At 37.7% G+C, this 26,850-nt stretch overlaps 6 protein-coding genes across 8 annotated transcripts; 4 read left to right on the top strand and 2 right to left on the bottom strand.

Moving 5' to 3' along the window:
* The first annotated feature begins 1,674 nt into the window (after window positions 1–1,674).
* LOC126799650 (protein FAR1-RELATED SEQUENCE 5-like) lies at window positions 1,675–4,197 on the top strand. The gene is made up of 3 exons (XM_050526891.1): window positions 1,675–1,788; window positions 2,213–2,739; window positions 3,790–4,197. Coding segments are annotated over exons 1-3 (732 nt in total). The 5' UTR covers window positions 1,675–1,787; the 3' UTR covers window positions 3,994–4,197.
* Window positions 4,198–4,477: 280 nt separating this feature from the next.
* LOC126799632 (protein FAR1-RELATED SEQUENCE 12-like) lies at window positions 4,478–6,683 on the top strand. Its single transcript, XM_050526869.1, has 3 exons — window positions 4,478–4,586; window positions 4,903–5,432; window positions 6,242–6,683. Coding segments are annotated over exons 1-3 (723 nt in total). The 5' UTR covers window positions 4,478–4,585; the 3' UTR covers window positions 6,434–6,683.
* Window positions 6,684–6,879: 196 nt separating this feature from the next.
* LOC126797818 (ycf20-like protein) lies at window positions 6,880–9,884 on the bottom strand. Its single transcript, XM_050524547.1, has 3 exons — window positions 9,782–9,884; window positions 8,897–9,081; window positions 6,880–7,501 (listed from the first exon to the last, which is right to left on the bottom strand). The coding sequence occupies exons 2-3, from the start codon at window positions 9,067–9,069 to the stop codon at window positions 7,048–7,050; spliced, it is 627 nt and encodes a 208-aa protein (XP_050380504.1). The 5' UTR covers window positions 9,070–9,081; window positions 9,782–9,884; the 3' UTR covers window positions 6,880–7,047.
* A 22-nt stretch (window positions 9,885–9,906) lies between these two features.
* LOC126797817 (putative metallophosphoesterase At3g03305) lies at window positions 9,907–13,024 on the top strand. 2 transcript variants are annotated; one of them, XM_050524545.1, is made up of 4 exons: window positions 9,907–10,321; window positions 10,399–10,679; window positions 10,872–12,434; window positions 12,663–13,024. In XM_050524545.1, exons 1-4 carry the CDS (start codon window positions 10,066–10,068, stop codon window positions 12,780–12,782), a joined length of 2,220 nt encoding a protein of 739 aa, XP_050380502.1. In that variant the 5' UTR covers window positions 9,907–10,065; the 3' UTR covers window positions 12,783–13,024. The 2 variants fall into 2 exon arrangements, with proteins under 2 accessions (XP_050380502.1, XP_050380503.1); XM_050524546.1 differs by having other exon boundaries at window positions 9,921–10,321; window positions 10,438–10,679; window positions 12,663–13,022.
* A 264-nt stretch (window positions 13,025–13,288) lies between these two features.
* LOC126798207 (gamma-tubulin complex component 2) lies at window positions 13,289–18,506 on the top strand. 2 transcript variants are annotated; one of them, XM_050525096.1, is made up of 19 exons: window positions 13,289–13,436; window positions 13,521–13,700; window positions 13,784–13,915; window positions 14,002–14,085; window positions 14,164–14,262; window positions 14,421–14,512; window positions 14,982–15,054; window positions 15,157–15,309; window positions 15,402–15,521; window positions 15,641–15,694; window positions 16,127–16,210; window positions 16,326–16,400; window positions 16,483–16,620; window positions 16,828–16,953; window positions 17,041–17,148; window positions 17,533–17,595; window positions 17,690–17,764; window positions 18,030–18,190; window positions 18,275–18,506. In XM_050525096.1, exons 1-19 carry the CDS (start codon window positions 13,362–13,364, stop codon window positions 18,399–18,401), a joined length of 2,019 nt encoding a protein of 672 aa, XP_050381053.1. In that variant the 5' UTR covers window positions 13,289–13,361; the 3' UTR covers window positions 18,402–18,506. The 2 variants fall into 2 exon arrangements, with proteins under 2 accessions (XP_050381053.1, XP_050381054.1); XM_050525097.1 differs by lacking the exon at window positions 15,402–15,521.
* An 803-nt stretch (window positions 18,507–19,309) lies between these two features.
* LOC126800974 (probable E3 ubiquitin-protein ligase ARI8) lies at window positions 19,310–26,507 on the bottom strand. The gene is made up of 15 exons (XM_050528408.1): window positions 26,220–26,507; window positions 25,828–25,952; window positions 25,521–25,626; window positions 25,289–25,379; window positions 24,698–24,870; window positions 23,934–24,038; window positions 23,443–23,531; window positions 22,722–22,829; window positions 22,461–22,551; window positions 22,273–22,362; window positions 21,579–21,626; window positions 21,089–21,160; window positions 20,913–21,012; window positions 20,711–20,837; window positions 19,310–20,053 (listed from the first exon to the last, which is right to left on the bottom strand). Exons 1-15 carry the CDS (start codon window positions 26,502–26,504, stop codon window positions 19,780–19,782), a joined length of 1,884 nt encoding a protein of 627 aa, XP_050384365.1. The 5' UTR covers window positions 26,505–26,507; the 3' UTR covers window positions 19,310–19,779.
* Between the last annotated feature and the right edge of the window lie 343 nt (window positions 26,508–26,850).

Genomic DNA, 26,850 nt, shown 5'->3' with positions numbered 1-26,850 from the left:
CGGGTTCTCCCCTTCACTCTCTTCCCTTCTCTAGCCTGTCATGCATGAATAAGTTGAAGTGTTTAACTATGATTAATTCCATTTCTCTTTCTACCTAGATCGTTATATATATATCTCTCTCTCTCTCTAAGCTTTTAAATTCCAATGGGACAGATTGGAACAAAATCTAGGTACGTACGTGCTACAGGACTTGATATATATATATATATATATATATCGTATATATGAAAATAGGGCTCTCAGATCTTCACTTTTAGGTAGCTTTTGTCAATTTCTTCCTGTGCGTGAGTACGTACGTATGCATGCGGCATGCCTATATAATTAAGTTCGCGTGGCTTGCTATTTCGAACTTAATTAGGGTTTAGGTAGCTAATATTTTTCTCATTAGTACGTAAAACCTTTGCATGCATCAACAATATTTATACATATATGTAGGGTTTGCAATACATTTGTTTTGTATGTGACGTGGTGCAACTATTGGCTCCAATTATCTTGTCCTGCAATAATATTGATCGAGGTGCATATATGAGATCGAGAGAGAAGCGCTTAAATAAATGAGTAGCTAGCACTGTTTAGGGTGTGGAACCATGCGAGTGGAGGTGTGGTGCTGCAGAAAGCAAGGGAGAGAGTTTCATGATCTCGAAGGCTTCAAAAAACACCGCCTCCCCTTCTCTAAGTTTGACCGTGAACCAAGGAAGGAAGGAAGGAACGACTGAAAGGAATCAGAGACAGTAAAACACATGGGTATTTCCTCCAACTAGCCAGTGTGATTAGTGATGACCCTTTAATTTAATTTAATCACCATTTTTTAATTCAAAGCCTCCCCTCCTGTGGCCACTGTAATTTCAATTGACTAATTAAGCAAATGCTCGCTTGCTCTTGATCATCGATAATCTAATCTACTGTCATGCCCAGCCCTCTTCTTAAACGACAAAGAGATGGAAGCAAGCTAGATTCATCTCGACTATGACTTTGACCAGGGTACTATGTATATATGCCAATCTAACCTTAATCGCTGGCTAGTTTAATAGCAAAATGAGAGCTTAGCCCTAGCTCGCTAGCAATGTGATTGATGAGCATGCTTCGCCGTACGTCTCTCTGTCTGAATTTACTGGTTGCATGTTGTCTATCTATGATATTTCTTCGTCGATCAGGAGCGAGTTTGGGACTCGGCTTATAATTAGTTGCATGTACGTAATAATAGAAAGATTCGCTTACATTAGAAAATTAGAACTAACAATGTGTGCCAATCTAATTGCAACACTACCTGACATGATTGAACAATTAACTGTGCCGACACTTTCCGTTTCAACCTTCATATATATCCAGTTAGCCGCTATTGACATCGATCCCCAGCCTGCATGCATATGGCCCAAGGAGTTATATTTTGCCCACAAAGTCCTTGCCGCAGGAGTTAGATATTATCTCCATATGCAACGTAGTTTGTGCATCGCTAGATGACTCCGATCACTCTAACTCGGTAACCACCTCTTCTATCAGCATCTGCATGATCTGATTAATTGGTAATACCTAATAGCACGGCCCAATCTGCAAGTGTGCAAATGCTTTGGGCCTACAGCCACTACAGGCTGAACGTGACTCGAGGCCCATCTAGTCTCGATCTCAAGCAAGAGAGGAGACCTACTGTATTTGTCGTCGTCTTCTTCTTCTTCTGTTGCACTCTTGTTCCCCAGTAACCAAAAAGTTCCTTCATTTCTTGTTATTTCAGTGGCTTCTGTTGGTTTTGGTGGCTACATCTCCTGGACCAGATTTAGAATTCATGATAAAGTAAGTTCTTTCTGAAAGATTCCTCAACATAAACATTCTGTCTTCCGTTGTTACTTGATAGCTGGATTTTTCTTTGCCGGTTTCTAATATGATTGTATAGTATTTTACTATTTATTATTCTCTGAATACTGGGTTATGGTTTACGCACACAACAATTACGCATTTGGGATTGAATGATCAGTTTATGTGAATGCAAATCTAATTCGATCAGTATCCATCAAACTGAATTATGCTGCTTTTCTGGAACCTAATACAGCCCATTTGATCATTTTGTTGCTCAACTCAGGCTTTTGGTGGATTATATCGATGCATCTCTATTCGATTCTCCCTGTATTATGTTGCTCTTGCTAATTGGATTTTGTTTCTTTATACATCAATGTAAATAGAGAGAGAGGGTAACGGCTCATAGTTCATGTATTTGCAGTGGATTCTGGAGTTGATACACAGACTAAAAATGGGGCATTGGATAGATCGGCTGATGTTGAGCTCAGGTTAAATAACGATGATGCAATTCTGGGGACTTCTGTTGGGGAGGTCTCTATTATTGGGCAAACCGAGCCAGTGGGTCAAAATTCTGCAAGCATGGAGGTTGAATCAGATGAACCCTATGTCGGTCAGGAATTTGAATCGGAAGCAGCCGCACATGCATTTTATAATGCATATGCACTGAGAGTAGGTTTTAGAACACGCGTAAATGATCTATCTCGCTCTAGGGTGGATGGATCTGTCATTGCTCGAACACTGGTGTGTAATAAAGAGGGTTACAGAGCGGCTGATAAGCGTGATAGGAAGAGTGTGAGACCTCGGCCCCCCACTAGGGTTGGTTGCAAGGCAATGATTTCAATGAAGAAAATGAGTAATGGAAACTGGGTGGTTGCAAAGTTTGTCAAGGAGCACGCCCATTCCCTCACTCCTGAAAAGAGTGATAATGGATTGAATGATGAATCTTCTGTAAGTTTAGTTGATGCTTTTATGCACGAGGAATGTTTACATATTTACTTTATTTTATTTCTTAGATAGAAATTCCATTGTTTGCATCTATGAATCACTAAGGGTAAGGGTACAAGTCCTCAATCTAGCATCAATCTCCTACTATGAAATAATAGGGGTAAGGTTACAGGTCCCCAATTTATTATGTGATTATTTAGTTGGTTTACTACGAGTCTTACTTACAAGGAAAGTTAGAAAAGTATTTGCTTTTCATTTGAAAATCGCTTGTTCATAACTTAGTACATAATTTGCAAGGGTTGGTAGGTCTTTTATTGTTGTTTCTTTTCCCCTTTCAGTTTTGTGTCAATCTCAGAATACCTTCACTGGTTCTAGTGTCCTGGTGTTGAGTGTCAGGATATGTGTAAGACATGCCTACATCTGCTTCAAGGTTGTATATTTTGATCGGATGTTTGTTTTATGGAAAGTTTATTGTGAGATCTGTAAGTGTATAAGTTTTGTTTTTACTTGCATTAATGTTGCGATTGACGGAGTAACACAATTCTGCTATTTTTACTTATCTTTGGTTTGCATTAAGGTTGTGATTAACTCGAAGAAGAATGCTACTTTTTAAGGTTGCATCAACTGGAATAATGCATTAAGGTTGCATTAATATAATTATGTGGTTTATCATGTCTGTTTGGGAAGAAGAATGCTACTTTTTAATCTTAATACTTGTTGGTTCTGAGAAATATGCTACATTAGTTCTGTATTTGACAATTGTAGATTTGTAGTTGAAAATGTCAAAATGCTGTAGTTTATTAACTTTATTTAGCCTTTCTTTGATCTTCTCCACAGTAGTCAAAAAAAAATTTGGGGGGTGGGGGCAATATCAGAATAAAATTATTACCAAGTTATTACCAACTTGGTTCTTCATGAAAGCGTCTTAGTTTGTCAGAGTGTATTTTCTTCCTTCTTCCAAGGGCTTTAGAACAAGAGTGTATTATCACTGAGCTATATTTATCTTATTTTGTTTTGGTGGAAGGTTATGACCAAGCACGTTGTTACTTGCAGGACGAACAGATGAAAATCAAAGAATTGACTCAACAGCTGATGGTTGAGCGAAAGAGGTCAGCTTCTTATAGAAAAATCATTGACCTCTTATTTAATCATATTGATGACCACACACAACATCTCTCGCAAAAGATCCTGCGTGTCAATGACGTTCTTAGAGACATTGCATCCTCTGAAGGAAAAAGCCGTCAAAATCTCTGCTAGTCTCTGACCGTTCCGTTTGAGAATGTATTGAATTGTAAAATATGTAAAGGCATCACATTTGGTTTCTTGCTGGATTGTTATGTTACCTTCAAGACAGCACTAAACCCTCGCTGTAATTCTCAATATAAGCAATCAAATGTATGAGGATTAGTCGTTGGCTTTGTTTAAATGCCTTAATGTATTTATTTCCTATTCTTCATTTAAGCTACAGAGATCTAGTGATTAACATCATAATGCTTCTACCAGGAATTAGAGGATCAAAAATCGCGATAAAGCCTTGTCGTGTACCAATGTAAAATGGAGAAATTTTTATAATTCTATAATTGTTTTACACTAGCTGTTGGATTTCCTAGAGAAAAATTTTACTTTTACGAGAACTGTTTCACGCAGGAGAAAATTATATGTTCTCCTCTCTCAAGAATTGCTACGATGGAGTAACTGGACCCATAACATGGGCCACTCGGATCCTAACCTGATTAACGAATCAAACCCGACCCAATTGCATAAAATGCGAGGACACGAAGAGATCTCTCTCTGAAGCAAACATGGAGTTGTTATGGATCTGACCTCTGATTTTCGGTCTTCATAATTCAGTAAGTTTCCGAAATTCTTGACCTTTGAGTAACTTGAGCTTCACATTCCCACTTTATTTTAAGATTGGAGACCAACTTAACTGTTGTTGATTTCGCGAATGGCTTCTGGGTCTGTCTCTGATTTCTATGGATTACGGAACTTGGTCTGTTTCATGAGGGTTTGTTTGTCAATAGAAATCAATTCTCAGTAGTAATCATGCTGTGACGACGGTGGACTCAAATACAAGAACCCATTCATCAATTCTGGTATATTTGCTGGCTATAGATTCGGTAGGTACTGATAATTGAAAACCATTCATGATTATGAATATTGCAGTGGCTTCTGTACTGGATATAAATGAGGAGGCGCCAAATGGTTCTACTGATGCCGACCTTAAGCGTTCTAGTAATGCTCCGCTGGTAGCCACCTCTCTTCAGAACATACTTTGGGTTGTGCAAAATGATGAAACGACTCGAGAATCTGCTCAAGATGGATCCCTAGTCGAAGTTGATGAGCCATATGTGGGTCAGGAGTTTGATACAGAGGTAGATGCACAGGCGTTTTATAATGTCTATGGCTTGCGTATGGGTTTCAATACTCGGATGAACTATCTGTCACGATCCAAACATGATGGAACAGTTGTTGCTCGAACATTTGTATGCAGCAAAGAGGGTTACCGGAAGCCTGATAGGCGTGACAAGAAGACCCTAAACCCACGGGCCCCCACTAGGGTAGGTTGTATGGCAATGCTATCAATCAAGAAACTGAATCCTCAAAAGTGGGTCGTGTCCAAGTTTATAAAGGAGCACAACCATACACTAATACCGAGCAAACGTCAAAAAGGGTTGGTTGAGGATCAAATACCGGTAAGTTATTATGATTTTCTACATTTTTCTCAACTTTGTTTGTAACTTTGTTATAGAAAATTTTTGTTGTGTATCATACGCATATCAGTCCATATCAAATGGTGGCTCATTATCTTGTGCTCGTGTTTACATAGAAGATTGTATAGAAACATGACAGCTATCAGTTCATATTCAAAGGGCTTTAGGTCGGCAGAAAACTAATCCTTCCAGTCTATGGTGATGAATTTATGAAAGGTGAAGAAAACGATCTTAATTTTCCTGGATCAGGATCTCAAAAGAAAGTGATATTATTTTTCAGGAAAATTTCATTCAGGTTGCTTATGGTTGTTCTTAGTTCCTTTCATTGCCTGGCAAGTATGAACTCTCTATATAAAGTACTTAATATTACTGTTCCAGATATCCAAGAAGGATGTATCTTTTTATACATGTTTATGTATTAAGTCTTGGGGAGTAAGGGGGATACGGAAAAATCTTGTACCCCGCTTTTGGTTGTTTAACCATCATTGTTCTGTAGGTAGTTCATTCTGTCTTGTCTTTTCAAGCCAGGAATCTTATTTCAAGTCCCTTGCAAGCCAAGCTAGTTGGCATCAAGTCTTTAGGAGACTGTTTGATGACCACTCTTCTACATTTTGCGGAAAGTCACATTTGGAGCTCATATTATTACTAGTTGGCTACATTTTTATTGCATAAGCTTCGAATAGTTAGTTAACTAATAACTGCATCATCTATCATGAGTAGAATCATTGACATAACATGTATGTGTTGTTCATTTGGCCCCAGTTTCATTTGTCTTTTCCCATGTGTTGTAGGATGATAAGACGAAGATTGAAGAATTAAGTCGAGAACTGTTCCTTGAGAGAGAGCGGTCTGCTTCACTAAGAAAAGTCATAGACCTTCTATTTGAACACATTGAGGAACATACACAAGACCTGTCGAAGAAAGTCCAGTATGTTGTGGATAAGGTGAAGGAGATTGAATCGGAAGGAAAAAAACCGTCCTGACCTCAGATAATTCTTATGTGTATTGTACATATTAAAATTGGATATAATGACTTTGCTTTTGCTGAAGAGTTAGATGTGCTCATACATGAATCTAGTTTTCCTGATTAAAAACATGTCTTTAGTCGTATACAACTGCGAGTATGGCTCCGACAGATGGGAGATGTGCCACGCGCAATGGTAGTTTTTTTACCTATTCCAGATGCTAGTATGAATTTAAGTCATAAAAAGCGGAGAAAACATATTATGCTTGGCTGTTTGTAGTTTCTGTAATCAATTATGCTCTTCCCATGGTCACTGAGGGATGTAGTGGTATTCTTATGTGATCAAATATATAGCTATATGTGATCAAGGAACAAAATTACTTGAACAGTTTAGGGTTTTCCATCTTGTAGACTATCTGAACTTGAAAGTTATTTCAGTTTATATTGCAAAGTGCATCCAAGAAGTGCAAATAGAAGACAAACTATATACTTATTTGCACAACTACAGTTGACATTGGACCGTGGTCTAGACAATCCATCAGTGGAGGATATGGAGCTAACACTAATTTAGGAATTAATCATCGATCACCACCATCTTTCACGCAAATAACTTTAGGTGGGTATAAGCATATCCTAACTACCCAATTTAAAAGCATCAACAAAGAGGCCCAAGCATACACCAGCTTTCCAGTAATTCATCAGCATGACAAAAGATTTGAGCTTCCCATTAGATAAAGAAGGGGAAGTGGGCTTTCTATACATGAGCATACCAATACCCTCAATGGCAGCAACCACAATCCCTGCAACCAAAACATCCCAATCCCCCGTCTGCCCGAGGATTGTGGCCAATGCATTTGCCGTGTAGAAACCCAAAAGAAGTAGAAATATCTTCATGGGAAAGTTCTTTCTAGCTAAGTTTAGCTTCTCTAAGAGCTGTTTTCCAGCTGCAGTCACTATCCGACCTAAACGAGTGCGATTGAGATCATTGAAGTTGTTGTCATTATCGCTCTCTTGGCCACTACTATCAGGAATCCCACCTGTGTCCAAGGCAAAGCCCATTCCCCATTGATGCTTTCTTGACTGAAATCTGCTTAAAGATAACAGAGATGATAAGCAGGTTGAAATGGTATCGATCTACTTTTGAAATTTGATCAAACCAAAAGGCACCAAAATTTGAAGTTGCATAGGACTGGGAAACTTATAATTCTTATATACAGTTAAAAAAAAGGAGCTTCTATTCATACCTCCTAAAACAACATTTGGACCTCCCTCTTTTCCCAAGTTAGTATTGACTTTTTCAACATATATGAAATTACCAAAATGATATATAAGAGTGAACAAAAAGGAAAAAAAAAAAGAATTCTAAACATACCTATTTTGCAATAGCAAATATAAATGAATTTTTCATTTTTCGTCAATTCTTTATTTATTACAAGAAAACTTCCATTTGGAAATTAGAATAAGATGAATTATTTAATTACTTTTTTATTGTTAAAAAATTACAACAAATAATATTATCAATCTTCATATATCAATTAAAAAGCTATATGAGTTTTGATAAACTTCGTTTAGGATCTGAGGGAAACAATTGTTCAATTGATGTTTGAATTTTTCATGTTGATTTTAATATTTGGTGAGTTCCAAATCAATGAATGAAAAAACAACAACATTATAAATTATAAATTTAGGAGTGAAAGTGAAAATTAATTTGAGATGGATTGTGTAATTATTAAGAATTTTTCGAGTTGTCTATAATAATTGAATATTAGAATTAGAATGAAATTAATGGATAGTAATTGGGGGATTATGGGCATTTTCGGAAAACTAAGGTCTAAATAGCATTTTGAGCATTTGTAAAAGTGAAATAGAGGTTTATTAAGTAAGGAGGTCCAAATACCGTTTTTTGAGGTATGAATAAAAGCTCCCTTTAAAAATATATAAATAATCACTCAGTTTTGTCAATAAAACTCTTGATTGGTATCAACAGTCCCTACAGGGGTGGACTGAACATTAACTTTACTTCTACATTTAAGTTCAAGGTCACCATTAGGTCTACAGGATGAGAGGAGTCTTCCGATATTATGAATGAGTTTAGCAGAAGTTCCTAACCTACAACACCAAATTCAAAATCAAGACAATAATTCTACATAGCAATATTCTGGAAATGGGAATCTTGTTTTTGCTGGGCATAGGAAACAGGAATGGAGACCCAGAAGAGAAAAGTTCAAGCATGAATGAGAGAATAAAAGTAGAAGTCCATGCTGCATTAGGATGCTTACAACACAACTATTATCTGGAAACTTATTAAGATTTATTAGGAAATATACAACAGACTGTGCAGTAGATTATCTGAGTACGAAAAACAACAACACAGAAGTAAAAAAAACAGTATGATGTCCAATGAAGGCTCACGAGCAGCATAAGGCCATAAATAATACAATTATTCATGAAAATAGAAAGCACTTGAATTCAAAATGTTTACCTCCTTTGGGGGAAAAAAGGCACAGAGTTGAAGCCAATCTTTGATGTGTGCATATTGAAACTCGGCTCACTGCAACAGTTCTGGACTAGACCAGTTGCAAGAGTAATAGCCGATCTTTCATGGATTTTTTTGTCCCGAATTGGAAAAGGTGACTGTAGCATCATGGTTCCCATCGAAAAGCCACACTACAAAAGGCAGGTCTTTATATACGTACAAGCCTATGATTTGATTAACGACAGATTTTACAAAGACAAGATTAGTTTTATCTCACTAATGTTTGATTTCAATACAATCAAGTTGTGACTAATGAGTATGGTAAAGGGACGAGATGGTATTGTTGAAGTCTAGAGTGGGAGAGTAATACTGTATTTGGCACTAAAAGAAATCCAGAACTTGAACTTATTGATTGGGGGTCATCAATAAGAGTAGGGGAAACACTAGGTAGAATCCATCCACATTGATAATGGCCATAATGAATTAATTTGTTCAGCAGCACGCAGCGCACCCAAAAATAAATCGAAAGCTCAGTCAGTTTATCTCCATTTATCCCATGAAAACTCAAAGCCCACTCATTGCCATAACTCTCCAGAATGAGATAAAGCTTCAATGATCCCAAAGCTTGGTCTACAAATCACATTGTTAAATATAATTGTTGGTGTCACACATTACCAGATGAAGAAAGAAATGGCGGAGTTACAGCTCGGAATATAAGGTTAAATTAAAGAAAATAATGCACCACGAAAATCTAGAGGGGATGCTCAAATTTCATCATCAAAAACCCAGAAGATAATCGACACCAAGCTCACCTCAAGCAAAGGCCAAAACTTGGACGGAAAGAGTAAAGCAAAGGCCATGAAAGAAGGCAGATTGGAAGAGATTACTCACATTGAGACAGAAGAGCGCTGGAGTTGTTTGGATGGCAGCTCCAAATTTTGATGGAGCAACTAGCGAACCAGAACGAGACCCCCCACCTCTCGCTCGCTCTCTCTCTCTCTCTCTCTCTATTCTCTCTAAATTTGGTTAATTGTTGTCTCTCATCCCATTCAGTAATGCTGTAATATTTATTTTATTTACTTTATATTTATTTATTTTGGCGAGGAGTATGTACAAGTCTGTAGTTCCCTAAAAACGCAGACCGAGAATGAATGAATGAATGAATGAGAGAATAGATGGGGGGCAGTGCGATGGAGATGGTTATGGCTATGATGGTGGTGCTGATTCCCTCGCTGTGTTGTGCTGCGAGTAGGAGGAACGTCGTGATCGATGTCAAAGGAGCGCCTGAGTCTGTGGTGTGGGCGGTTCAGCTTTCTGATCTCCATTTCAGTGTCCACCATCCCCAAAGAGCAACCGACTTCTCCAACCTTGTGGGCCCTGCTCTCTCCATGATCAATCCTTCTCTCGTCCTCATCACTGGTGACCTCACTGGTAACCTCACTGCTTTCCAAATGTTTTGAATTAGATGGATGCCGAGTCATCAAGATGTTTTGATTTCTGTTCTATAGTAACACTGGTTTCATTTTCCTTATCTCCATCCACATTAGACGGGAAAAGCAAGGATTTGTTAACAATGAAACAAAATGAGGACGAGTGGGCGGAATACCAGTCTGTAATGAATAATGTTATCGAAAGGAGTGGACTGGACAAGAGTGCCTTCTATGATCTTAGAGGGAACCACGATAACTTTGGTGTCCCAGTCGTTGGTGGTGCCTTTGATTTCTTTTCAAAGTACAGCATCAATGGGCAGTTGGGCAGAGCTGGGAATCTTAACAGTGTCACTCTTCAGGTCAGTATATTGTTCATTTCACTCTTAATTTGTCATGTGTGAGTGTGATTCCCCCTACTTTCAGTACTGAACTCAACTTCTGCTTTTTAACTGTAAAGTGCAAGTCCATTAGCCTCTGGTCATAGATTCTGGCATGTCAATACATGTTTTCTTGCTATTACTTCCCTAACTTTACACTCCATTCTTTCTCAGACTGGTGACCAGAAGCATCTATTTGTTGGAGTTGATACCACTATGTCTGTTGGTGTTCGAGGTCCAACTAATCTTTTCGGGCATCCCACTGATCAACTATTGTCTGATTTAGACATGGAGCTCTCCCAGTGGGATTCTCAATCAAAAGAGCCAATCACCAAGATTGCATTCGGGCATTTCCCTCTTTCATTCTCGGCAACCTCACATTCTGGGAAGAGCCTAAAAGATATATTCCTCAATCAATCCATATCTGCTTATATATGCGGCCACCTGCATGCAAGGTTTGGTAAAAATTTGAAGAGACACCATCAGTCAAGTCATGTGTTTCCATTTTTGCCAGAATTTTTCCAGCTTAATGTACACCAACTGTCTTCTGATCCTCCTGTTAATTGTTCAACTGATGCCCCACCGGCCAACGAATTCTGGGAGTGGGAGATGGGCGACTGGAGGAGGAGCAGAGCCATGCGAGTTTTGGCCATTGATAGAGGTCATGTTTCATATGTTGATCTTGACTTCAAGTTAGGCACCAAGAAAACTATCATATTACCAACTTTTCCTCTGGATTCACGGCTCATGTCAACATCTTCATCCAGTCATGAATATGAATGTCATGCTAGGGGACTTGTATATTTTGAGGCAATTAGAGCCCTGGTGTTTTCTGTTTCTCCACTTGTTTCAGTTACTGCTAAAATTTATGACACAAGACCTGGATATCTGAGTTTGGTATTGGAGGGACCCATGATAAAGCTTGAGCATAACACCTCCAGGGGAGACCTTTATATTGCTCGATGGAATTATAGAGCTTTTGAGGATCCATCTCCAGATAGATATTGGTTGCAAATAGAAGCAAATGACTTTATGGGAAGATCGACATTAAGTGATCTGAGGCCGTTTTCTGTTAATGGTCTTAGTACTAAGCTTTCATGGACATGGAAGGAGTTTATGGTCATGGGTTGTCAGTGGGCTGCATTATATTACCCAATGCTGTGGTCTGCTGTATACTTTTTACTCTTGATTCTCCTTATTCCAAAAGCTTTCCTCATGTTCCCAAATAAGCATTTTGCTTACAAGAACAAGGGCTTGCTAAATATATTAGTGTGGGTTTTACAGGAGCTTTGCAGGGTTGCCCTTTCGTGGTATGGTTTATTAGGATACGTATTTTACCTCGTATTATTCCCATGGTTCATTGGGCAAGTGTTCACTGACGGCAAGGATAAAGGATACATGACCTGTATGGGCTGGGTGGTTCAATCTTTCAATGAAGATGGAAAACATGAATACGTGGGATCTCCAGATGTAATGGTGGTTGTTCTTCCACATCTCTTGTTTGTAGTTTTTCCTGCTATTATTGTCAGTGGAGCTTTAGCTGCTGAAAAACAGATATACCGGGAACATGTTCTTTCACTTTCAGGAAAGAAAGAAGATGATCCTGATCAAGAAGGAAACAGATCTTTAATGTATGGTTATGGAGGCAGTAGAAAATCAAATTCCTGTGTTGGAGACCGGTGGATTCGGAAAGTTCTTTTGGTTATTTGCTTTGCTATTTGTGGGAAGCATTTTATGGTGAGGTTCCTTTTATATCTCTTTATTAGCTTGAAATACATGTCTCAGGTGGTTCATTATTACATTTATCTGGACTGTTGAGTACTTGAGTACCATTACTAACACGATGTTACCTGAAACATGCATCTGCTCTTCCTTTCTTTTCATGGTTCCGCTTCCTGTAAATAGAATTGCATCTTTTAGTTGTAGCTTATGTTGTGTTTTTTTTTTTTGGTCTTTGGATTGCAGACCTGCAGGGTTCTCATGAAAGCTTACGAGATGAATCCCATAATCAATTTTCCAGGATATAGCCTCACAATTCCAATAATATTGGCCTATACTGTCTACAGAACTAGGAGAAGTGTGTAATACTGCAGAGCAAAGATGTACTCACATTCTCATATGCTGTGTAAGCAGTCCTCAGTTACATAAATATGTAGGACTCATGTCATGCAGACTGACTAGCCGGAAGAAATATGCTCAACCGAAGCACCGAACATCCAGGGATTAAGAAATCGAAGTTAGCGTAGCTGCTTGTTGTACTGTAAAAGTTAACCTTATCTTTTTTCCTGGGAAATTCTGTAACTTTTCTTTTATAATTTTAAAGAAATATGATTTGATGCAGATGTTTCAGATGTAGTTCTCATTGTGTTTATTTATTTATTTATTTTTTTCAGTGGTGTCACACACCTTAATATGATCGTATAGGAGCTAATTTGAATTTGATCTGTATCAAATGAAAAAAGAACCAAGAGTGCAAGACGAGTAAAGTATTTAAATCTCTTTTACGCTCTTGAAATAAATTCTTAATAGATTTATTAGAGTCCCTTCTAGTCATTCATTATTTCATTCCTTCCAAAAAAAAAAGGGTAAAAGACCCAACGCGAGGGAAAAGACTCGAAAAAAGAGAGAGAGAGAGAAATTAAGAGTGTAGGGAGAGTGAGGGCGATGGAGATTAATGGCTCGAATTCATCACCTCGCTGGAATTCCGAGAGGCCTTTCCTCACCGGCCGCTTCCATCAGGTATGACGATTCTCTCTACTTGGCTCCTCCCTGCTCTACCTTACTCTAGAGCTTTCCCGTTTCTGAAATTGGGCTTTTCTCCAGGAAACCAAAACCAAGGACTGCAGTGACGCCATTGGGTGCTATAATTCAGCCGTTCAGGAGCTGGTGGTGATCGATGACCTCTTGTCTGCCATGGTTGGTATCCAAGGCCGCTACATTTCCCGCGCTAGGGTCTCTGATTTCACCTTTCAACTTGATGCTTCCATGGATCTAGCTCTTCAGGTACCTTTCTACTATTTCACTTTCCATTTCCATTGCTGGCTGCTGCACATTTAGCTGAATTGTAACTGAAACTGGCTGTTCAGGAATTGGCCAAACGGGTGTTTCCTCTCTGCCAGAGCTTCATGCTCATCAATCACTTTGTTGAGTCCAGATCTCAGTTCAACAACGGCTTAGTTAATCATGCCTTTGCTGCTGCACTCAGGGCTCTCCTCTTAGTAACTTTTCTCCTCCTCATAATACCTTTGATGTGTTTTACTTGCTCTCCTCTTCTTAGTAACTACATTATTATTTTTTTTATTAGGATTACCAGGCTATGGTGGCTCAGCTTGAACACCAATTTCGACTTGGAAGACTCTCCTTGCAAGGCTTGTGGTACTACTGTCAGGTATCTGCTTTTTAATCCACTTGCCTTCTTTCTTTTTTCCTTCTGGTTTCTCTAATTTCTCTACTGTGTGTATTTCAGCCTATGATGGGATCTATGCAGGCACTATCCACTGTAATACAGAAAGCTTCAGCTAATAATTTTGCAGGTTCTGCAGTTCTCAACCTTGTGCAGAGTCAGGTTATTTCTTATCTTTATCTTACCTAATTTTTATTCGGATACCTCCTCCTGCTTCGTTTGAAAGTAGTAAGCACTCTTACTCTACTTGTATATCTGTCTCAGCTTCTTCATTTGTCAATTGCTATTTGCTAATTTATTCTAATGCTGCTCTTTTCCAGGCTAAGGCCATGGCTGGTGATACTGCTGTGAGGTTATTGCTAGAAAAGATGGCTGATTGCGCTAGCAATGCCTACCTGGGTATATTAGAGAGGTACTCTTCTGGAATATCTACCATTCTTTATCGTGGGGAATCGGGACTTCTCTTAGCAGTGTCTTATATTTGACATCCTATCAAACACGTCTATCAAATGTGATTGCTTAACTACATAAGCATAAAATGCTCCCATGAATTATGTTCTTTCCCAATTTCTTTGCGTACTGTATTGGACCAAGCACTACTCTATATTTATGCTCCCATTCTAGACAAAATGCATTTCATTTTGCTCCACGACTATTGTCGTTTCTCTCCTCCAGATTATTTCTTTTATATATATTTATATATATATAGGAGAATTTTCAGGTGCGGATGTCCGTACCTTATATACTTTTTTCTTGAGTATCATTATATCCCTTCTTTTTGTATATCCAATCTTATGAGCTCTTCAGGCTTGGATTATCCTCTACTGTATTTGAAGGATGCTTTGTTTGATCTCAATGTTTGGAAATGAAACTTCTTATAGGTGGGTCTATGAAGGAGTCATTGATGATCCTTACAATGAATTTTTCATTGCTGAGAACAAATCTCTTCAGAAGGTATTGTCAGAGCTTTACAATCATGAATTGTATAGTGCAATGTATATAATTGAGCTATATTCGTGTGATCCCATCAAAAGCCTTATGCTTAATGTGTTACAGGAAAGCCTCACTCAAGATTATGATGCCAAGTATTGGAGGCAGCGTTACAGCCTTAAGGATGGAATTCCAAGCTTTCTTGCAAATATTGCTGGGACAATTTTGATCACCGGAAAATATTTAAATGTCATGAGAGAATGTGGGCACCATGTTCAGGTTCTACTATATTATCTTACTTTTTGTACAGTCCTTCCACTCCATTGTGCCGTCGATTTTAGTATCTGTCAGTAACTATGTTGTATAAATAGGTCCCTGTATCTGAAAACTCGAAATTGATGAGCTTCGGATCAAATCATCGGTATATTGAGTGTATAAAATCAGCTTATGACTTTGCCAGCAGTGAGCTTTTAAATCTTATCAAAGAAAAGGTGAGGCCCAATCAACATAAACCTTTTTTGTGCATGTGTTATCCTTGTTGGTCCCTGCTGCATGATCTTTATAACAATATGTTCTTGTAGTTGTCTAAATCTTTTTTTTTCCCGTGTAGTATGATCTGATGGGAAAGCTACGATCTATAAAGCACTATCTTCTTCTTGATCAGGTATACTGCTGTATGACCAACGAACTTGGAAATAGATTAGTAACTCTGCAATATGTTTTAGACTGAATATATATGCTTCATCTGCTATTGGGATTGGAAAGCTTCCGTCATTTATATCAGGTCATGTGCTATGTCAGTGATAACTCACTCAATATTGCCTGAGTAAGTGAGCATGTGCATGTTTCTGATTAAGTTTATTTTACATTGTGGGTGGGTCTTGAACACTCGGCTATTAGCTACATCAAGCACCAGCATGCTTGTTTTGTAGTCTAGATTTCAGGGGAGGTATCTATTTAGTATTTTAGTATAAAGGAGCTGGTGATGTTTAATATATACTATCATGCAGTTACCAAGTAGAATATTTTCCCTAAAGTTTTACGATACAATAAAAATGTTATTCAAGTCAATTAGATAACACTGATGCTATTACAGGGTGACTTTTTAGTTCATTTCATGGATATTGCTCGGGATGAGCTTTTGAAAAAGCTTGATGACATTTCTGTAGAAAAACTGCAAGTACGTCTTTCATCTTCATCAATGCCCATATCAGGCAAATACTTTATTTTTATTTTTCCTGGTTGGACGTAACTTATATATATATATATTTATATACTTGTTGCTGGCTATATAGTCTCTACTAGACCTTGCTTTGCGAACCACAGCAGCTGCAGCAGATCCCTGCCATGAGGACTTAACATGTTGTGTGGTAAACAGCTGTAATGTTTTGTTCCTATATAAAATCGCCTGAGTAAGATTTTGCTTTAATACTTTTTGCCGTTTTACATCAGGAAACATCTTCTTTGCTTAGAAGACTAGGGGCACTCAAACTCAAAGATCATGAACAGAGCAGGAATGTTCTTGATGATAATGATCTAGAGGAACCACTGAGCTTAACTGGACTGGAGACATTTTCTTTGAATTATAAGGTCTGCTGACAAATTTTGTGAGTCTATCTTTTTAAAAGAACGCTCTAGATGGGATTTATATTATTTTTATTATTACTTTACATGATTTATAATTGGCAGGAGATTCATGAAGTCAATTTTCTCCTTGGAGCTTGCCTCACTATGAAAATTAGAATGTCATACTATTTGACCTCATACTTTGTTTGACCATTTGGTTCCTATTTACAGGTTAGGTGGCCATTGTCTATAGTGATCTCTAAGAAAGCCCTAACAAAGTATCAGTTGATTTTCCGGTTTCTTTTCCACTGTAAGCATGTAGAACGCCAACTTTGTGGTGCATGGCAAGTGCATCAGGTACAGACTAAATTCCATTTTATGATACATTGCCAGGTCATGCAGCCTCGCGTCTGTGCTTAATTTGGTGGAAGAATGTATTTGCAGGGAGTTCGTGCCCTGAACATGCGTGGATTCGCCATCCGCAGATCATCTCTCCTCTGTCGGAGTATGCTTAAATTTATTAACAGCCTTCTACATTATCTAACATTTGAGGCAGGTTTTACTCTCTCAATTATTTGTGTCCTATGTATCTTTTCCGTCTTTAGATGCCTTTGCCATGCTATAGCTGTAGTGTAGTGTAGTTTTTTTTTTTTTTTTGCTATATCCCAAGTATTTTTTTTTAGTTGCATTCCCTTTTGCATTTTGTTGGTTTGCTTTCTTTGTTTGGCGCTTGTCAACACAACTCGAGGATGTTAATAGTTGAATCTGATACTTGGCCATGCTTGCTATTGCAACCTGCACCCTCATTCGAACATGTTCACCTGGAAGGAGACAGATGAAAATCTTTGCATTTTTGTTTCTACATACTCTGAAATATTTTTTGCCTACAATTGTTAAAGCCTTGTGCGTTTTCACTAGTGAATTTCTTGCTTACAGGTTCTTGAACCCAATTGGCATGTGATGCATAGCAAGCTTCAGACTGCAAAGAGCATAGATGAGGTCTGGTCTTTGTCTTTTATGAAATTGCGGTTCTTCATCTGACACAAAGAAAAGGAAAGATCATGTTAGTCTTACAAGGCTTTTCCTGATGCAGGTCATCCAACACCATGACTTCTTCCTTGACAAGTGCTTGAGAGGATGTTTGCTTCTTTTGCCTGAATTTCTAAAGGTGTGCTTTATTGTATGATTTACTTGCGTAATAGCTTCGAAACTATAGTAGAGAAAAATATCATAGAAGAGGTCAGCGGAGATCTCTTTAATTGGAAAGAATAGACTTTAATCATAGAAAAGTTAAGGAAAAAAAGTGAATTCATGGAGGAACAGAGTAAGTCATGTTTGGATTACATCCTTTTGTCGGTTTTGACCGTGTGCTCATAACTTGGTCTTCACTATTTTTCACTATTTTTTCTAATAGTGTATTCTATGAAATGCAGAAAGTGGAGAGGCTGAAAGCTCTCTGCCTACAATATGCTTCAGCTGCACAGTGGTTGATAAGTTCTCTTCTGTCAGAGAAACCTAAGCAGTCGAAATCACGGAGCCGATGTCAGACACTATCAATAAGCTCCAGCAATACCAATTTTACTGATGCTATTCTGTAAGTTTGAAGTGGGTGTGGCAGATGTACATAATGACGCACATTCTCTGCTACTCTCTAACTCTCTGTGACCCTATATTGCAGCAAATTCGAGAGGGAGTTCAATGCGGAGCTTCAGAGCCTAGCACCAATACTGAGCAGCAGTTCCCAAGCAGAACCATATTTGACTCATCTTGCACAGTGGATTTTGGGCATCGGAAGTGAACAATAATTCTGGAGTCAGTTGCATCACTTTGTGTTTTTTTTTTGTCCTGATTGATTACTCGGGTGAATTCCTCCTATAGCTACTTGGACAATTTGGTACCTGATGTTTGAAACGGACAATTGGGTACTTGAAGTTCTCATTTATATCTTTTTTTAGTATTTTTGTCAGTTTTGATCAGGGTTATTTTCGTCACTTTAGTCCTTGACTCCTTAAATTTATATTTTGTTTCATATTTTCCTATCATCACCAAATTGTCTCTCATTTATCTCCAATATATATGTCCTCCACATCACTACGCATATATCGAAATATAAATGATTTGTATAATTATTACAACAAAAGTATATTTACTCCATCCTTATTAAATTTAGTTGAAAGCAATTGAAAATAATATACAAATAATTGCCTTTTTTCACTAAGAAAATAAATTTCCAATATGCAATCTCAATTCAGTTATTTTAAAAGTATATTTTTGAATTACTCATAGCTAAATATATATATTGTATATCATAGCTATATTAAGAAGATTTATGTTTAGATATATACATAGTAGTTGCTAAATGAGGGAGATATATCGAACTTTTGAAGATAATTAAGATACAATTTGGGGATAATAGGTTAAAATGAATTTAAGTGTGGTTTTAAGAAATTTATAAATAGAATTATGAAAATAATTCTAAAAATATGATCAAAAACTGACATAACTACTAAAATAGAATACTAAATGAGAACTTCGTGTTTCCAAAGCTCATGTCGAATGCTAGGCACACATCCAAGTGATTTTCCAGTTTTCCATTCTTCTCATCACTGACCACTAACGGCGGATTTTGGTTGATAGAGCCCTTTTTTTCTCATGAGAAACTTGAACTAGAACTTTGCATCAGAGGTTGTTTAGGTTAGTTTCGAGATTAGGCTACAAAATCTAGACTAGGAGTTCGTATTCAAGATAAGATGGAAGGACATACATATACTTATCTATGCAGGGGCCAATTCAGTAGATTGTCCCCCCGACTAGTTTTACCCCAAGTTACAAACCACATGAAGCTTTAACCTCGCTACAATTTCATAAGCAACTAGTTAATTAATAAAGTTACATTAAATTACATTTGCGTGAAACAAGATGGGCACGGATAAGACAGACAAACAACAGGAACTATATACTGCTAACATCCCCATAACACGAGACAGAGCCAGTGTCTTCTTCTTTGCTTCCCCCTACCCTTTCTTTGTCCTTGCATATATAATTTCCAAACATGGGTTATGGGAAACCCCTTCCTTCCTAGTAGCCCACTAGGTTGATACTTCACTGCAAGAAGCCAGCCAACTGGGCAATAAACCAAGCCCCAACAGCCAGCCAGCTAGGTTAATTTGCAATACAAATTACCTACCGGCGTCGTTGGCACATCTGGCAGACAGTGGCTGACCTCACATTTGCAAAGGTGCAATGTTCACAGGACCAGTGGCCAAAATCATCAATATTTCTATTGGAGCTACTTGACCTGGATGTTGTAGCCTTACCCCTCCCACCTCTTCCCTTGCTGCTTGCACCTCCCAAACTCTTTGAGATTACCGCCTTGCTGCTTGCACCAATAGAGTCCACATCTGACAGACCATTCTCCAGAGCTCGAACTAAATTTTCAAAGTAGTTTCGTGTCACACTGTTTCATTGAAGATGAGCAATTACATCAATAAGCAGAAAAGCTATACTGTTCAAGTATGTCAATATGAAAAATTAAAAACAGAAATGAACTAGTGGCATAATCCACAGGTGTGTGTAGTATCTGTCTCATTTCCAATATCCCTACTCGCAGAGTCATGAAATGAAGAGGAGAATATCCTATTACTTATGGCAATCATAATAAAAATTTGCAGATCTAGCCTTGGTTCACTTTATCAAGTACCCATAAATTCTACCCTCCTTCAGTATTGTCTCCAACTCGTGACCTTCTGGAGGAGCGAGGGTAAGAGTATCTATAGCAGAATTGACCTTTCAAAAAAAAAAAAGGTCAAATCTAGCAACTTTTTGGGGGAAATGTAGGTCCAGCAGAATTGACATATAATTGCCAAAAAAATTCTCTCCTGTATTTAAGCTTAGGCCAAATTTCAACGTTCACTTTTTTGGTTTCTAACACCAACTTTTTAATTTAACAATTTATTTACCAATCCTTACTGGAAGAGAATTCCTACCAGGAATTGCTAAATTTGACAATAAATTTAGCAATCCCCGCTTGAGATTCTCTAACTACCCTATTTTTGGCTAATTATCTCTTATATGAGTCCTAGTACTCATCAGAATACCTCAAAGTTCATAATACCTGGTCAATCCGGCAAGTTTTGTGCGAAACTCATTGAAATCTTTTGGTGGGTCTTCTTCGTTGAGATAAGCTTGCAGCTCCTTTTCTGCACACTGATGAAGTCGTTCCAACCCAGACTCAGCCTCACCTGCACATAAAATTAAAATTTCATAATAAAGCGACAAGATCCAATGTCTCTTGGAAGTTTAGGAAACTGACATACCTTGTAAGTATTCAAAAAACTGTCTCTTGGCATGTTCGTGCTCAGGTAAATAATATCCATAGGCATACGTCCATTTCAGTACACGCCTACACTCAACTATCTGCAAACATAGAAAATTTAATTAAGAACAACAACTATGTTATCAGACTCTCAGTTGAAAACAGATCGTGATGTACCTGTAACCAGGCTTCTGTAATGAACTTCAGCTGTGACTCAGGTTGGCACTGAATATCACTCAGCTTTTCAAGCTACAATAACACAAACAGTGAGACTAAGTTAAATAAAAAGCAGCAAGTAGTTGGGAATATAGATGTACTACTATAAAATGGAAGGTACGACATTCTACTCATCATATGGGGTAGGGAACTAACAAACGACAACTAGAGTCAGATCAACCAACTAGTTTAAAAAGAAATGATTTACAGTGCATTAACTAATGAAAAGAATAGTACTTATGAAATTCACTAAACAAAGAGAACTACGGAAGAAACCAAAAGGGCAAAACACCAAAAACAATGAGACCAAATTGAAGAAACTAAACCACAACACACTATTGAAATATGGAAAGGGAAAAAAATAAGTAATCTCTTAGTTCAAGGAAACCTAACGCTCATAAGGATCAATTTCATCAATTAAGAAAGATCTGAGGATAAAATGGTTACATACATGAACGGATTGCATCTGCTGTAAGTCTGCTAATGCCTTTTGCCTGGACTGCAGTCAAAATACAAAAGGTACTTTAGGCCTTGCTTTATCTTAAATTATTTCACAAGTATAAACAAAATACTGTACTATGAAGTCGACACATTCCTTGGGGAAAAAAATGTCTCATAAACAGAGATGACAAATATTCATAAGCAAGGAGACAAGGAGTGATGTGAACCACAACTACATCCACGATAGAGCAGCCATAAGCTGGCTGGAAAATAAATATCCTCTTTGGAGGCCAAAGGCTAAGCTAACCCTTTTTGGTCCAAAGGAAAGTCTCCACGGGAGTTTAAGAGTCTTGTCAGGTTAATTTTCAGTTACAAGAAAATTTATGAGTCTAGTGTTTTAAGAGTCTATTAATGTCTTATTATCAATAAGTTTGAGCACTTATAGTCTTATGGTATTCTAGAAGTCTAAGAGTTGTCTTTGAAGCTTGTAAGTTTAGCTATCTATTGTACTTTCAAATCAGATTAGAATGAATTGAAAATTATCATATTGAAGGTTGTGCCTTGGTTTCTCTCTCTCTCTCTCTCTCTCTCTCTCTCTCTCTCTCTCTCTCTCTCTCTCTCTCTTTCCAGCATCAATCCGACCAACAGAAACCAGCTATGTTTAAGTTAACCAGCTATAAATAAACTATTAAGCGAGTACATACCGATTGATTGGTTGCCCATCTCTCATAATAATGGGTGTACCTTTCTAGAGAGTTCTTGGCCATCTCTCTTCGTTTCTCTGCCTCATCGTACTGTAAATAACCATATGATAACAATCAATCAATAGTGCTGCATACAAGAGAAATATCCCTCAATCATCAAAGTAGAGTTGCAAACTACATTAACATACCACTCCTTCCTGCTTTGCAGTCTCATAGCGGTTGCAGGCATAAAACCCACCTGTCCTTTCACCATGTTCGGACCATGCACCAAGACAGAGCCTGAAAGCATGTATAGATGCTTAGAGTTCACAGAAGATAATGAAAATGTATATCCAGCTTATAGTAAGTTTAGTGTATCAAGAAGACAATAGGAGACTAGGTGACACATACCATTTTATAAAATCAAGGCACACTAGAAATCAGAAGGAAACCATTCCAAAATTACTTACCAGCAAAACTCAAATTTACAAGGTGGTGTGCAGGTGATATGCATACAGCCTTGGTTCTTCTCAATTGGTCGTTTGCACTTTGGGCAGGGCTTGGAATTAGCCAGTATCCTGAATGCAGCAGACATAACAACTTAGTAACTAGGTCTATACATAAAGACAGACAACTAAGCTGTCATTGTTTATAATGCATTGGGGAGTTTAGATTGAACTAATTCCAGAGAGAGAGATCTCAAGGATGATTTTTTTGATAGATCTTCAAGATTAAATAGTAGATATTTAAAACGGAATGAATCTTGAAACATATATTATCTTTCAACCCATGACCGCTGCAATAACCAAAGACAAGTACCTATTTTTCTTTACTGTTGATTGCAGCAAAGTACTTATACCAGAAACAAAATTTGGTCATGATTTTGTAAAGATATCTTTATCTCTTCAATAATAATAAAAATCAATTATGACTCTGCTTATTAGCAATTCATAACTCTGTTTTTAATACTGGCATTTCTGCAGTATCTAACTATAAACATTCTGATACTATAACACAATCCAAATATATGTATATATATCCACTTGGACAAGAGTAAACAAACCAGCACAAATATCATGGTTCAACTTGAGCCATAACCACTATAAATTATCAAATAGTCATCATCTCAGATTCTCAGCGATCATATGAATCACATCTAATAAACTTGTTTCGTACTAGTGTATTCCATACCAATTCATATTTTCAGATTCAGCACTGTTCTTCAATATCCACTTGGCCACTGTCCCACAATCAACGGGACGATGAGCTTCTTCAGTACACTGCAAAGTAAAATTCACAATAAGCATATGACATAAAGCCCAGATACCACCAAATTTATATCCAGCTGACATTTTGCAAGTATCTTCAAAGGTCTGGATATCCAAGGCTGTGTGTAATGGATACACAAAGAATATGAGAGGAGTTACTTTGTATGGCTTCAAAAGAGGAAAGAAGAAAAACTGATCTGTACTTTTAAAAGTGTTCAGCATGGATATTAAACCAAGGGAAACATAAAATTTTGATAAGACAAGATACAAAAAATGTAATACTTTTGTACCCTTATCGTATTTGACGTTCGGTACCCCTATTTATCGTTGATGGATGAGCATCAATAATTCAATATGCATTTCAAATTATTATCAGTAAAGATTCTTATCTACAAGAAATCCAGAGGCACTCACGTTCCAGCAAAAGCTATATGAACAGCGGCATGTAACATCAAAGCTTCCACTACCAACAATAAAATCTATAGCATAATCACAGCCCGGAGCAGGACACCATTTGGTCTACAAAATAAACCAACAACAACAACAAAATAAATAACAATAATAATATTCAACATAATGTTATGCAAAGAGTAGGTAAAGAAAAACAGAACCAATGATGTGGACTAGAGCAATTATAGGAATATATGAGAACGAATGATACATGTCAATTAAATAATTAAAATTTACATTTGCTTGATAGGAATTTGATGTCAACAAACATAGTTCTTTTTCCCCTAGAAGCTCCAGCAGGATTTAATCAGCAAATTAATGAAGTTGCATTCACAATATGATTACTGCGCTCAGTTTCTCACAAATGATCAAACACGATGTCACCAAACTAAGTATGTGCCTAAATAAAGACATATGTCATCATAGAAAAATGATCTTTGACACAACACATGTATTCCTTATAGTTATTGTTCTGCTTCCTGGTGAATAAAGACTTTGAGCCCACTCACCATTGGATCTGAATACATTAGTGGAGGACGAAAAACAAGTATTCATAGGCTTTCTCCACCATGGTTGTTCAGATCCAATGGTGATTCACTACAATTTCCCTGGTCACTAGGTGCTGAGAGACTAACCATATAATAACTCTCAACGTTTGACAAGTTAATCACCTCAGAGTTTGCCTAGTTTTAGAAGCATGGACAAATCACTAGTCAACATGATATTACCTTCCTATTGTCCTCGACGTAAGATCTAATAAAGTAACGAGAAAATTTCTCCTTGTCTTCATTTGAAGCCAGTGCGTTAATCATATCTTGGAAAACGACAGCACCACAAGATGGATCAGGACAGCGCAACATTAAACATCCAGGGCCATCATTAATTGCCGTGCCGATATAACCTAAAAAAGATTATTAGCAAAATAAGAAGTATATACAAAATCAATCACATTTTTGGATAAAAATTTTAAGCAGTCAACAGAAAACCTACACAAGACTCGTAGCATTATAGAGAAAGATGAATTACTTATGTAGTACACTGGAGACACATTGTACATATCCACACATATTCAACAACAAACAAAAGTTAAACATAAATAAGTACGATTGACAACAAAAAACCACTGAACAATTAAAGTGCAGCTATGATAATACCAGCATATATCTATGCAAGGTGCATAAATAAGAGAGCTCTAAACAGTGCTTTCACCACATAACATAATTAGTTCTCTTATATAAACAAATCCCAAGTAATGGAGAAACCAAATAGTAACATGGGAGGAATGTGGAAAGAAAATGGCTGTAACACGTAAATCAAACCTGCCCAGCATGTGAAACAAAAAGGATGACCACAAGCTGCAGCATGCATCTCTTTACAAGGATAGGTGTCAAAACAAATCCCACAATCAAGCTGTCAAAAAAACAAGAGCGTGATATCAGAATAACATGTGACGTTTTGGAGCATCAGAACACCAAACGCGTGGCTGAAATCCCTGACTATCAAAAGAAGATGCAAGAACTTGATGACCATCCTGAAGAATAGACTGCTTACTTGTTTAACATTACGGTGTTCAATGACTGGTTTCTCCGGTAAGCCAACAGTCCTGCGAACCTTTTCTTCATCTGCGAACCACTCATCATGTACTTTGCTTACACTCCTGTGAGAAAAACAAAAGTATAGATTCTTTAGAGACAATTAATACACCATGACATGAAACCTATCATATATGCGCATTGTAATCAACTGTGCAAACTGGTAAGCCTCACGCAAAATGAACAGGCAAACTACTCTTACTTCCCAGTAAGCCAGATCATGTAATTCAATAACAATATGCAAAGGGTCGGTGGCAGCATTTTACCAATTATAGTAGCGGAGCAGTATACTGGCTGCAACCTTTGAAATGGAAAGCACTGTAGATATCTTTGTAACATCCTCCTCCTGACGATGACGAATGTCAGCTTCAGTCAAAACGGTGTAGTTTTGCTGCAACAAAAAAAAGGAACGAATTAACAGCAATCATAATGATAGAGCATTGCCAAAGAGATAGAAGATACTAATAGCAGTGCAAACTTTGAACATTAAAATGGAATGGAAGCATTGTACGCATTGCCCTCTGAATGGGCAAAAGAGATCTAAGAGTCCAATGTCATATTCAGCATAAATATCAAAATCAACAGCAGTCGACAAAAGCAGCAGAGCAAAAATCTTGAGATTTCTTTCATCCGTAAAAGAGCAGAAGCAGAAGGTAACCTGGTAGCGATGGGAGGCGGCGTCATAGGAATCATCAGAGTCGTTATCAATGAACTCGTAATCGGCAACGCCAGCATCATCGCTGTCCATGGAGGCGGCGGCGGCGTCGTCGTCGCCGCCACTATAGAAATCCTCGTCGTCGTCGTTAGCATCGTGCATACCGAAATCGTCCTCTGAATCCATTCGTGCGATGAAGATGATCAAAACCCTAATCACAAAGGAGAAATCCAAATTGCATGCTGGTTCGGGTTTGATGGGACGAAATAGAGGAACACAGAGGGGCATAAATGATAATTTACACCAAACTCCAGGGTCAAACTCAAATGTCACTCATTCCACAGAGCATCCTTTTCTTCGCGTTTAGGAAAATAGTTTAATTTAAGTGACAACAAGCGATTCTGATGAAATCTAATGAGCCCGAAAAAGAGTAATAGAACATGGAAAAAAAATTAAAATTAAATTATTTGTAACAACACGAAAGTTATTTGCATTTGTTAACGAACTTTCCCACCTTATTGTATAAAACTAAGCATATGCATCACATATGTGAGCAACACTAAAATGTGATATGAGTTGGATAACTTGTATTACTTTGTCCATTGCGATTGTTGCGCAATGGCCGAGACATAAA

The sequence above is a fragment of the Argentina anserina genome, chromosome 6 (assembly GCF_933775445.1).
Source record: "Argentina anserina chromosome 6, drPotAnse1.1, whole genome shotgun sequence".
Lineage (NCBI taxonomy): Eukaryota > Viridiplantae > Streptophyta > Magnoliopsida > Rosales > Rosaceae > Argentina > Argentina anserina.
Note: the sequence above shows the minus strand (reverse complement) of the source record. Positions and strands in the feature narration are given on the sequence as shown.